General features: G+C 29.2%; 1 protein-coding gene across 1 annotated transcript; it reads right to left on the bottom strand.

Moving 5' to 3' along the window:
- Positions 1–1,655: 1,655 nt before the first annotated feature.
- On the bottom strand, positions 1,656–3,266 carry LOC140960154 (transcription factor MYB113-like). Its single transcript, XM_073418302.1, has 3 exons — positions 3,056–3,266; positions 2,693–2,822; positions 1,656–2,295 (listed from the first exon to the last, which is right to left on the bottom strand). Exons 1-3 carry the CDS (start codon positions 3,177–3,179, stop codon positions 1,824–1,826), a joined length of 726 nt encoding a protein of 241 aa, XP_073274403.1. The 5' UTR covers positions 3,180–3,266; the 3' UTR covers positions 1,656–1,823.
- Positions 3,267–12,217: the final 8,951 nt, after the last annotated feature.

Raw genomic sequence — 12,217 nt, forward strand, 5'->3', positions numbered from 1 at the left:
AGGGCTTTAGTGACAGACTCACAAGTAATGAAATATCTCTATATTATTAGGTTTTCTTACTCTTGAACTATAAGATAACCTCACAATTTATTTACGACAATATATTGATATGGATCCATATCCGAGTCGAGAAGGATCCCCCATGTTGATTGGATTTGTATCCGAAAACATTGAGAATCCAATTCAAATCTGACAACAGTTTGAATTAAAGTTGTTTTAAAAAAGTTCGGAACATAAGTATGTTAAAAACTCGAAGATCGATAGGAATTAAATGACTTTTTAATGACTCATGGCCAACATGTTGTTCATCTCTAACAAGGTTACATCATGTTTGATTCAATATAATTTCGTCTAATTACGCACATGTAAGATGACATATCTAAATAATTCAAGAATCAGATATTATTTAAAATTATTTGTCCCAATGTTATTTTAGAGCTCATTAATTATTATTATATATTTGTTGGAAAAACATGGGAGAAATTGGCCATGGACCACAATATTACCTGTCACGAAAATAGTGAGAGCTCGTAAAGGAAAAGATGATTGGTCAAATCGTCAAACATATATATATATATATATATATCCTTCGAACCAAACTGTGTTTATAGAAAATTAATTATCTCGATCAATCTCATCTTTTGAATATATATATATATATATATAACCAAACTGTGTTTATAGAAAATTAATTATCTCGATCAATCTCATCTTTTAAATCAAATGATATTTCATAACATGCGTTTATTTTTTTTACTTTTTTCTACTAAACATTAAATTAATTAATCGATTCATACAATATATGAACCTCAATAATTATTATACATAATTTTAACTTTTGAAATATACACGGTAAAAAAAATATTTTGAAGACATATATGGTGTGTAACATCAATTATTATTTAACTAAAAAGACAAAAAAAATTAATAATGTAGGTTCATGTCACAGTCCAGTATCACCATAACATCGTTATTTTAATTAAAAAATAGTCCCACGTTTCGTAACCTTTCGAAATAGTGTACGATGAAAAGCTGATTTCATAAATAATTGAATCTCCAAAAGCAAGTGGGAGATACCACGTGAATGTATGTAGGGTTCGTGAATCAGATGGTTATGGTCAGAGAAACAGCAAAGTGAGTGTGGTTGCCTTTAGATTTTTTATTTTTATATGTAACTATTTTATTTCACTTTTCTTCTTTTAAAATTTGCAACTTTCTGAATCCGTCTTTGGTTATTGAGCAAAATGTTGCATGAAAATTCCATCAAAAAATAAAAATAAAAATAAAAATGGTAAACTTGATTATGCACGGTGAAAAATTATTATTATTATTATTATTATTATTATTATTATTATATAATGATTCCAAGAATGTTTTGGAACACATGGAAAAAGTAATAGAATGAGTTTTTTTAGACAAATAGTTTTATTTCAAATTTGTCTTAATGATTATGTAGCGTCGGTGATGCTTGACCACTCGAAATCAGCATTGGCACAGGTACTTCTCATTAAAAGTAATTACAATTAACACAAATATATCATTTTATTCGCGATTACAATTTGGTGATGAAAATTTGCAAATCACTCCATGCACAACCAATAATAATAATAATAATAATAATAATAATTAAACAAATTAAATAAAAATAAAAAATATTTACATAAAAATTATTTATTCTACATCAGAAAATATTTGTAAATATTATACATTAAAAGGAAGGCATTTAAACTAATTGCGTGCGTAAAAAGGAATACGATAATTAATATCTAACACAAATGGATTTATTCAATCCTAAATCTTATTCTCATGATTCCCAAACCTTATTAGTTTTCCCAAACGTCATCGAAGCGGAGATCATCCATTAATCCCACGGGATTGATTTTTGATCCTGTACATATTAATCCCTCTTCCTCCCCTTTATCATCAACAAACGGAAAATCTTTCTCCAGCTCATCCCATTCTGTATCAATCAAATTGCTCCACCGACGAATACATTCATCGACTTCTTTTGAAGAAGATGACAGTGACGCATTAATTGAAGAAGATGGCTGTAATTTATCCTTCTTGTTATTTGATTGGTGGTCATGATCTGTTTCCAATCTAGCCCCCGGATGATCAGGGATCATTAGTGTAGAAAAGTTAAGAGGTCGGGGCCGGATGATGTTTGCCTTTGTGATATTTTTCTGGTTTGGTTGTCCCTTTCCATCTCCTGATTTCTTCTCCATCCGGCTGTTCCAAAAGTTCTTTATGTCGTTTGCCGTTCTTCCGGGGATTCTTCCAGCGATCAACGACCATCTTATTCATGTTTGGAATCAAGAAAAAACTGATCAGTTGTCATATTATATGATAATTGACCGTATGATACGAGTAGAGTACGTGATCAAATCAGTTGTTGCTTTAATAACATTATATATAATTAGAAACAATAGTATTCGTTAATTATTTCTTTGTTATATTGTATAGATGTCGGTAACAGAATTAAAAAAAATACTTTTCAGGAAGCGGCGAATATTTGATTTCAGAACGAAGCATGGGATTTAATTATAATATATAACTTTTCATCTCCAATTATGTATGTGTATATGAAATCCTGATTTGCAAAATTCTTGAGTCAATTCATAATGATTCCATATCGATGACTGAGGAGGTTGAACTTCATCAAAGCTGATCATGGCAGCTAGCGAGAACTTGCCTGTTGCCTAATAGCTTATGAAGCCTTATCAAGAGATCAATCTCATCTTGTGTAAATTTGCCTCTTGTAATATCTGGCCTGAGATAGTTCAACCATCTCAACCTGCAACTCTTCCTGCATCTGTTCAACCCTGATATTTTATTTACGAAAATTAAGCTATAAATACTTAGAAACTCATTCGAGATCATTGTATATATATATAATCAAAAGATCTCAAACATTTTCATAGTTATTTTAGTTTTTAGATGACCTTAAAATATGAAATAGCTCAATCATTAAATATTTAAAGTGGGTTTTCGGCAAAATACCTCAAATGATTACATTTTAATTTCCCAAAAAATAAAATAAAATAAAGGATGTTACCTGTTCTAAGTGGGACAAGATGCCACCTTCCTTCTCCGAACTGCTCGACACATTTCTTCAGCCGAGCGTCCTCTTCTTTAGACCATGCGCCTTTCCTAATTCCCAAAGCATTGACCCTTTCCATTTCAATAATAGTTCTTCGATCGATGATTTTTTAATGTTTCCTTATTTGTTGAGACACAGAAAACAACAGTACTTAAAATTCTTTATCTTTAAACAGGCAAATGATTAAATCATCGATACATAATTCCAATCAACTTGCACCTATTTATATGCATGTAGTACCGTCAAAAACCATATGTTAGGCGTGCTCGCATAATTTGAGAGTACTGGTCCTTCAATTAAATTGGTCTAAATTTAATTTTGGTGATCTTTTTTTAAAATCAGGTTTTTTCACTGCTAGGACGAAGTTGATAATTACTGACGTTTGGATCTGATGATGTTCACAACAACGGCTCTACAAACTACAGTGCACAACACCATGATGTGCATTATAGAAGACCCAAGTCCGAATTACTGACATCACACACTACCAAAAACCAGTCGACTTAGCGATGGAATTACAACGACTAGCTAATTTTAGCCACGGTTTTTCAAAATCCGCCACAATTTTCGAATTTTATCAAAAATTTAATAATATCGTGGGCAAATTACCGCAGTTTCTGATACCGTGGCAAATTAGCAATTGTTTAATATTTGATTCATAGCTGATAGTAGCGACGGTATCAAAAAAACCACCGGTAATTGCGATGATACTTCATAAATCGTCGCAATACTTGGCGACAATTTCTCATCAATCGTCACAAATACAAGAGCTAGCTGGAGATAATACTAGACTTTGTGATTATTTAAGCATAATTTTCATGCTAATCGACGACGAAATTTAATTGTTTGTTTCCGTCCTCAATTAAAAATTTTAATTCCTTGATGGAATATTGCGATGGATTGCTTGACATTGTCGCTAAGTATAAATCAATCGGAAAAATTGTCGTTTTTTATATAACGATGGTTTTTTAAAATCAGTGGCAAAAACTGTCGCAAATCACTTATAAAAACGTCTCTCCCCTAATTATGTGTATCATTTTTGTTATTAATATATTTTTGTTATGTACTTATATTAATTTAAGTAATATAATTTAATATTTATTATAATTATATTATGTAATTTTGTTTTAACTTAAAAATATAAACACACCTTTAAAAAAAAATTATTTTAGCATATATTTTTTAAAAGTTAATGTTTGTTATACTTATTAATAAAACTTCATTTTTATTATATTATATTTAATTTAACGATATTTATATATCAATTCAAAATTTATTATTAACATTATTATTATTGTTGTTGTTATTATTATTATTATTATTATTATTATTATTATTATTAGTATATAATATTTAATTTAAGTTATTCTCTTAAAAATTCAAACATTAATGTATAGTTATATATGTTTTAAATTTTTTTATCAATTACTTTTAATTGGTTATATATAAAAATATATATTACCGATTAATGTGTATTTATTTTTCTGTTGTTCAATGTTTTGAAATATTGTATATATATAAGAATTTTTTGATAAATTAATATCATATGTTTCTCATGTCATTGAATAAAAAATATATGTGCTATTATGAGTGTTTTCAAAACTGGATCGGACTGATCAGTTCAACCAGAAACCGAACACGGCTCCGGTCCGAACAGTGCTAAAAACCTTGTGACCAGTCAATTCCGGTTTAGAACTGATTGGACCGCTCAAGGAACGGTCTGACCGGTTCTCACATTTTATATTTTTTTAAAAAAAAAATCAATTTTTTATTTTTCTTTAAAAATTTTTTTTGTACTTAAAATTTAAAATTCATTTTTTTGTTATATATAGATGATTATTTTGATTTTAAAATTTATTAAAAAATATTATTTTATTAATATTAGATCTTACTTTGATTTATTTATTTTATAAAAAAATATAAATATAATTATATTTGATTATTTGTATATTTTTTATATTTAAAAAACTTGGACAAATCATGTTAATTGGTGTGTTTTCATTAGATTTTCAGTAATATTACACAATAAACTTCTTTGTTTCATTATCGTTTTTTTTGTTGATTCTTTATTTTATCGTTTCGTGCGAAATTCAACAGATACAAAATTTTGAGGGAAAAAAAACCGTTTTGTTTTGTACGAAAATCAACATATACAAAATTTCAGGTCAAATCACCTTGACATAAGTTGAAAATTTCTCAATCCACCAATAGTAGGTTGAGACGGGTTGTGGGCTAGCTAGCAATCTTAACCCACCAAACTAAACATAAAATTGGCTAGGTCTATCGAATCGGTCTACCCCGTCATCTAAAATATGTATGTTGTGTTGATACTTTCTTGATCTACCTAAAAGATAGGAGACCGTTTTGACAACAATCACAAAGAGCGTTGAAACTGTATAGGATTCCGTCAAGCAAAAGGTCAAAGAACCTCGGTTTGGGACTTGTGAGTCGTATTTGCAAACAAATAGTAAAAGTTTTTATTTTATTTTTTTAAAAAAAATACAAGTTTTTAGTTCATTGTTTTACGGGTAAATTACATGTTTGTTCTCCTATTTTTATTTTTTGCTATTTTAGTATGTTATGTTGTCAATTTTTGTTTAATTCTGGTTTTTTCGATTTCAACAATTTTTTGACGTGTATAACACCAATCGACGCTGATGTGGTACTAACATGACACTGAAAAATACATTGTCACATTAACACTTCCAATCAGTCTGTCGTCTTGTCAGAGTTGGAGTCACCTAGATATTATTTATATTATTTCAATATATACGTTTAATGGGGAGATGTCTTGTACAGTTTTATTGTGCTTTGGATTTTATTTATCGTTGTTTGGGAATTTTGTTGGTGTGTTTGAGCCGGTGCACTCTGCTTGTTATTTTATTTTTTTTGTGATTGTTGGATTTTAAATTTGTGAATTTTCATTTAAAAATTTTTGTTTGACTTTTCCGATATATCCAACTTATGAGAATGTTATGTCGAAATTTTTATATGTGCAAAATTTATTTTAAGACGTTTTATCGAAGATTGACTATAAAATTTATGTTTGACAACATAGATGTAAGGACCGTATAACATATTATCGTAAATCATATTTTGATTATTGATAATTCATGAGATTATTATGTTATTAGAGAAAATATGTGTTGATAATCAATGGTTGTAGTAGGACTTGAATTGTGTTTGAATAATATGTCAAAATCGCAATAGAGAAGTGACACATGTTACGGTTTTCAGCATAATTATTTGAGTATTAGTTCAAATGAAATGAAACCAATTTCATTAGAAAGCTAATACATGGTACTAAAACTTTCATGTTTCGAGTTTTGTCCAAATCCAATGGAAAATAGGGGCAAAATCATCCCGAAATGTATTGTGTGTATTGAAGTTCATGCACCGACACATTTTAGGAAAATTAGTATAACTTTCACGTCCGATATCTGAATTGAGTGAGGTTGGTGGCAAATGAAAGCCAAGACATATACAACTTTTATGTTGACCACTTTTGCTAATTCGAAAGCATGCGTTCTGGACAGAAGATGGCACACTAGGGCACTACTTCTTAACCGCCCCAGCGCGGCATTTTAAGAAATTTTGGGCAGAACAGGGTGCGCTAGGGCACGACTTCTTTACCGTCCCAGCCCGGCACGATAAACTTTTGGTGGGCCGAACTCGGCACGCTAGGGCACAATTTCTTGACCGCCCCAGCGCGAGCACCTCATATGCAAGTTGATAAGATTGAGTTGTTTGCTGCAATTCTTCATTTTCCTTTGGAGGCTTCGAGAGGAAAAGCGAGGAACTCGAGTTCGATCGTACGAATCTACCTCAAAATGTTGTTGAAATGTGAAACAAATTATATATTCGGAATCCTCGTGACGAGAGTGTTCTTTTGACGTAAGTTTCTTTTGGTTTCAGCACCTTTATTTATTGAATTGCTGGAATAACATGTATTTGAATTTGATTTCAATATATGCGATAGAATAACTAACAAGAAACTAATTTTCAAAGTTGGAATTGAATTATGTTACGATTTCAATTTGATATAAATTTTCAAAGTTTCAAAAAAGTTTTGGAACTTGAATTGTTAATTTAAATGAATTCAGTGATTGAAATGAATATGTTAATGATGTAGATTGATTATTTGTATTAAAATCCTAATTGTGTATCAAGCTACAGTGAATGGAAGTGAAGAATTGAGGTATGTTACGATCGAGTAATATACAGCAGGTATCTGTGTCATATGATATATGTTTGATTGATTTGACTGAGAATATGTGTCTATATGTCTTCTTTGTTGAGTTGATGTTATATGCATGACATTCATGATTAGATATCGATGTATAAAAGACATATTTTGTTAACACAGATCATTTTATTCATACATCGATACATGACATGCACGTTGAACTATTATCCTTGACTACCTTGATATTATTGGATTTTATTCAGGGGTTTGTGAGCAATATGCTATGTTTGGCATTATATGGCCCTTAAAACATAGTCATTCGTACCCCTATGATTGATTGATTGAGATTTGAGATTTGATAACGCTTTGTCGACGCTATCATACGATTATCCCTTATACTTGATTGAGGTCGGTGTGCCAGTTCGAGCATTGATTTTATAGTGATTCGATTGGTTATGATACATGCTCAGTTGATGGACATTTGACCTGATATCCTCACGACATGCATGCATTGCATATCATATATCATTGTGTAGATACAGGTTGTATATATTATAGTTGTTCCATACGGAGCTTTTGCTCAACCCCGAAACAGGCTGTTGTTTTTGTGTGTGGACAATGACAGATACTCCAGGTTATCAGGATATCGGAGAGGGTACTTCTGGAGGGAGTCACATTTGACTTGAGGTTTGGTGGTCTATCCCAGTGTATATATGTATCTATATACCGGGGCATGTCCTGAGGATATGAGTCGTTATATGTAGTTGATTTTGATTATGTGTGAGCATATTTTATGATGTGATATGTTTAGACAAGACTTTATGATATACTATTTTAAGTATTATAATTAAAGTTGATACATTATGGGCTAATTGTAAAGAAAATTTTCACTCGTTTTTTGCTGTAATTAATATACCTTAATCAAATTGTGTTGTAATAACGATTAGGAGTTAAGGACCCCACAATCGATAATCAAATCACAAATAGATAAATATATTAAAAAAAAAACACCATTTCCCTTGTTTTATTTTGGAAGAGTTACGATGTATACGGGATCCTAATACGATTTAGAAATAAAATCAGAAAACGCAACAAATAATTATTGCATGAGATGCTTTTAATTTATAATTTTTCCTACCATTCATTAAATTAGTTGATCCATCGATTCATATAATAAGTCAACCACAATATTTAGTCATACATCACAATAACTTTTGAAATATACACATTAAAAATGTATTTTGAAGATACTAAAAATATGTATGGACGAAATTTTTTAATTGTGGCACTCAATGCTCTAAACTATGTCACTTTGCCAAATAAGCCGTGTTTGCCCGTATTATAAAAAATTAAACGCACCAAATATTATATATAAACAAAATATAATAAATTATAGACAAAAACATTTTGTTATTTTTTTTTAAAAAAAAAGTTAATTGTTTTAATTGTTTATCATGCTTGAAATATTTTTTTTTAAAAAGAAGAGATGAATAAAATAATTTTTTGTGATTTATTGTATTTTGTTTATATATAATAATTATAATTCGCGAAAACGAGAGTTGGTTGAACAAAGTGTAGGCGGTTTGGAGAGTATCAAATGTAACAAAAGATTTTGTCACGTATAGTAACTAACTTTAAATTGATTTGATGAAATATTATTTAAAATCACAATTATACCATCATTATATAAATTTATTGATGTTTTTTTCCTTAAAATATCATTTTTTTTAAATCTTTAATTATATATTTAGCTAATTTTTTTATTTTTAAACATTTTTTTATCTGTATAAACATATAATACATGCAAACGAACACTATATATATAAAAAAAAAAAACATACTAAATTAAAGTAATGATGTTACATATAGTGACACTATATGTAACATCATTATTTTAATTTAATATGAATTTGTAGCCCTCTAAAAAATAATTTTGTCATGTAGATGCAGAATCACGAAAGTATATTCCACACCAGCTCGGGCGGACGCGTGTATATTGAAAAGTCGCTTTCAGTTGCCCTCAATGGCAACGGGACACAAATAATTGAATCCCCAAAAGACAAGAGGGAGGGAGAACTATCAGTACATGATTAAATAAAATTTATTTATTTATCTAATATTTGGTTAAAATTTTAAGATATATTAATAATTATTTTGATCTGATTTAAGACTTAATTTTATGATTAATTATTTGATTATTAATCTAACAAATTAAGTAGGATAAGTTATCAACACACCACAAATTACATTTTTACCCTCTTATCTCTTATGAAAATAAATATTTATCAAATTCTAATTTATTGTGTTTAATGATTATCGTAATATTTTCAAATATATTTCTAATAAATATATTTAAATTAATTTTAATAAACATAAATTATAAATATAAATATTTAATTATCTATCAAATTAATTTAAGAATATCTATAATTATTTTAAGAAAAACGTAATTATTACTAAAACTTTATTTAACATTCAAATTAATAGTCAAAAGATTACTACTATTTGAATTATTAATTATAAATATTTAATTATCTATCAAATTATTTTAAGAATATTTATAATTATTTTAAAAAAAACAATAATATTGTAATTATTACTAAAACTTTATTTAACATTAACATTCAAAATATTATTGTTATTTTAATTATTAAAGTAAATACATATTTACAAATTTATTTATAATAAATTAATTTAAATTAATTTTAATAAATGGAAATTATAATTATAAATATTTAATTATATATCTAATTATTTTAAGAATATATATTTAATTAGCATTTGGGGCATGTTGGTTATTACAATAAAATTTACAAAATTAATCCATCATTTTAAAATCATACTAAACATCATGTTATTTATCTCACCATACTATTAATCCATATATCTCATTTTTTTAATCACTCTAATTATTAATCATTTACTTATCCTATCACACGTACCGAACGAAGCCTTAGAGTCCGATAATTAATTTAATGTATGCTTATGGTGAGCAAGATGTTGTTTGAAAATAATTTTTCTTAAAAAAATAAAAAAAAATAGATCGATGCATCATTATATATAATAATGAGTTTGTATTGTCGTTGCTCATCGATTAATGAAAAATATTATTTTTTATTCTCAAAATATTATTTTGTAGTTCATGTATAGTTGTGTATATATATATATATATATATATAGACACACACACACATACATACATGAGATTCTCTCATATGATACCTAATACGTGTACATAAAACTAATATGAGATCGTTTAATAGATCAATTTTGTGATATAAATTTACTACTCAACGTGATTTATTAAAAAATATTATTTTTCACTATAAATATGGTTCAAATCAACATATCTCATGTATATACATCCATAAAATTGTCTAGTAAAAATAAATCAAGAGGCGCTAGTCCCCAAAAATTGATTGATAAAACATAATAGTAGATCAAATTGAGTCTTAATTAATCAGCTACTTGAACTTAAAATAAATTCCATTATTTTGTGACATGTTGGTATTTTTCGTGATATATTTTCTCAACTTGTATTTTGTTGCCAATCCAGTAACCGGCCCGTCCTGGATCGTAAGACTAGAAAAAAAAATACGAGGTTGCGACCGTAGGATGTTTGCCTTTGTGATTGCTTTCTGGATTGGTTTTCCCTTTCCTCCAACTGATATCTTCTCCATCCGGGTGTTCCAAAAGTTCTGTTCTTCCGGGGATTCTTCCAGCAATCAACGACCATCTGATTCATGTTTAGAATCAAGAAAATCTATCAGCAACCTTTTTTTAAAAAAAAGACAAATAACGCAATTGAATGATAGATTTATAAACTGTGAAATTTAATTGCACGGGAGAGTAAAGTAAAGAGGATCAATGGGGAGAATGCATGCGAAACCGCTAAGATAACGTCAGCCGGTTGGCACCATCAAAAAAAAAAAAATCAGCCGGTTGGCGGAGAGGACGATAGCTTCGTCGAGTGCACCGATTCCACATTCTATACTCTATATCATGTCTACGAGCTAAGAATATTTTGTGAGATCTACAATAATAAATCGTTAAAATATCATAGTTTAAATACAATGTTTTAATCCAGAGTCAAGTTTAATTCTATCGTTATATATATAAAATTTATATAGAATTAGAATAGTAAATTTTTGATTAATTTCCAATAGATAGACAGGAGTAGTAGAGAATGAGCAGATAAACAGTACTGACTGTCACTCCGAACTCTATTTTTATGCAAAATCTTGGATTCATGGCGGTAAAATAACTTTGAAAAAGCGGAAAAAATGTGTAAATTGGTAGATTAAAACTGATAATAGACTAATAACACGAGGAAAAAATGAAAAATACGGGAGGAGAAAATGTTATTTTCCCTTTAAAGTGTTCCACATTGCTGAACACACAGCTGGCCGCTAAAGGACTTAGAGTACATACTCTTTAATGATTTGTTGTTGATTTATAAGGCGTACTGTCAGGTGGTGAGACCTGCATCATTTGCGAGCACTGGTCCACCACTTCGGCTTGTTTGCCAATCTGACCAAATCCTCCCTCGCAAAGCCAGTTCTTACCTATTTTCATAAAATTTCCTATTGTCTGTATGCAAGCACTTAATGTTTGTCTTTTTCTCGATTTCGTGTGTGTTTATGTGCAAGATGAAATTCGAGAGTTACAAATCCCACTTAATGGTCATTAACCTCTCATAAGACCCATGATTAGTCATTATTTGGCAGTTACTATACGCTACATTAACCCCACTACTTGAAAATTACAAATCTGAAATCTGTGATAGATTTGCATGGATTACACATTTCATAGTTAGGAGCTTCTACCCGGCTAATAAAAAGTTCAAGACTCGATCATGAGGAGTCAAATCGGTCCTCCACTGGGTAGTTCTTCTTTGTATCCATGCCAAATAGCTGTGAAACGACTTGTCC

This window comes from Primulina huaijiensis, chromosome 15 (genome assembly GCF_012295235.1).
Source record: "Primulina huaijiensis isolate GDHJ02 chromosome 15, ASM1229523v2, whole genome shotgun sequence".
Classification (NCBI taxonomy): Eukaryota; Viridiplantae; Streptophyta; class Magnoliopsida; order Lamiales; family Gesneriaceae; genus Primulina; species Primulina huaijiensis.

What these genes read in the sequence shown, in the direction of transcription:
- LOC140960154 (XM_073418302.1), bottom strand. Translation starts at nt 3,179, where the DNA reads ATGGAAAGGGTCAATGCTTTGGGAATTAGGAAAGGCGCATGGTCTAAA. An exon ending in TCTTGTCCCACTTAGAACAG is followed by an intron (nt 2,823 to 3,055) that starts GTAACATCCTTT and finishes ATAAAATATCAG; the next exon opens with GGTTGAACAGATGCAGGAAG. An exon ending in CATAAGCTATTAGGCAACAG is followed by an intron (nt 2,296 to 2,692) that starts GCAAGTTCTCGC and finishes AACATGAATAAG; the next exon opens with ATGGTCGTTGATCGCTGGAA.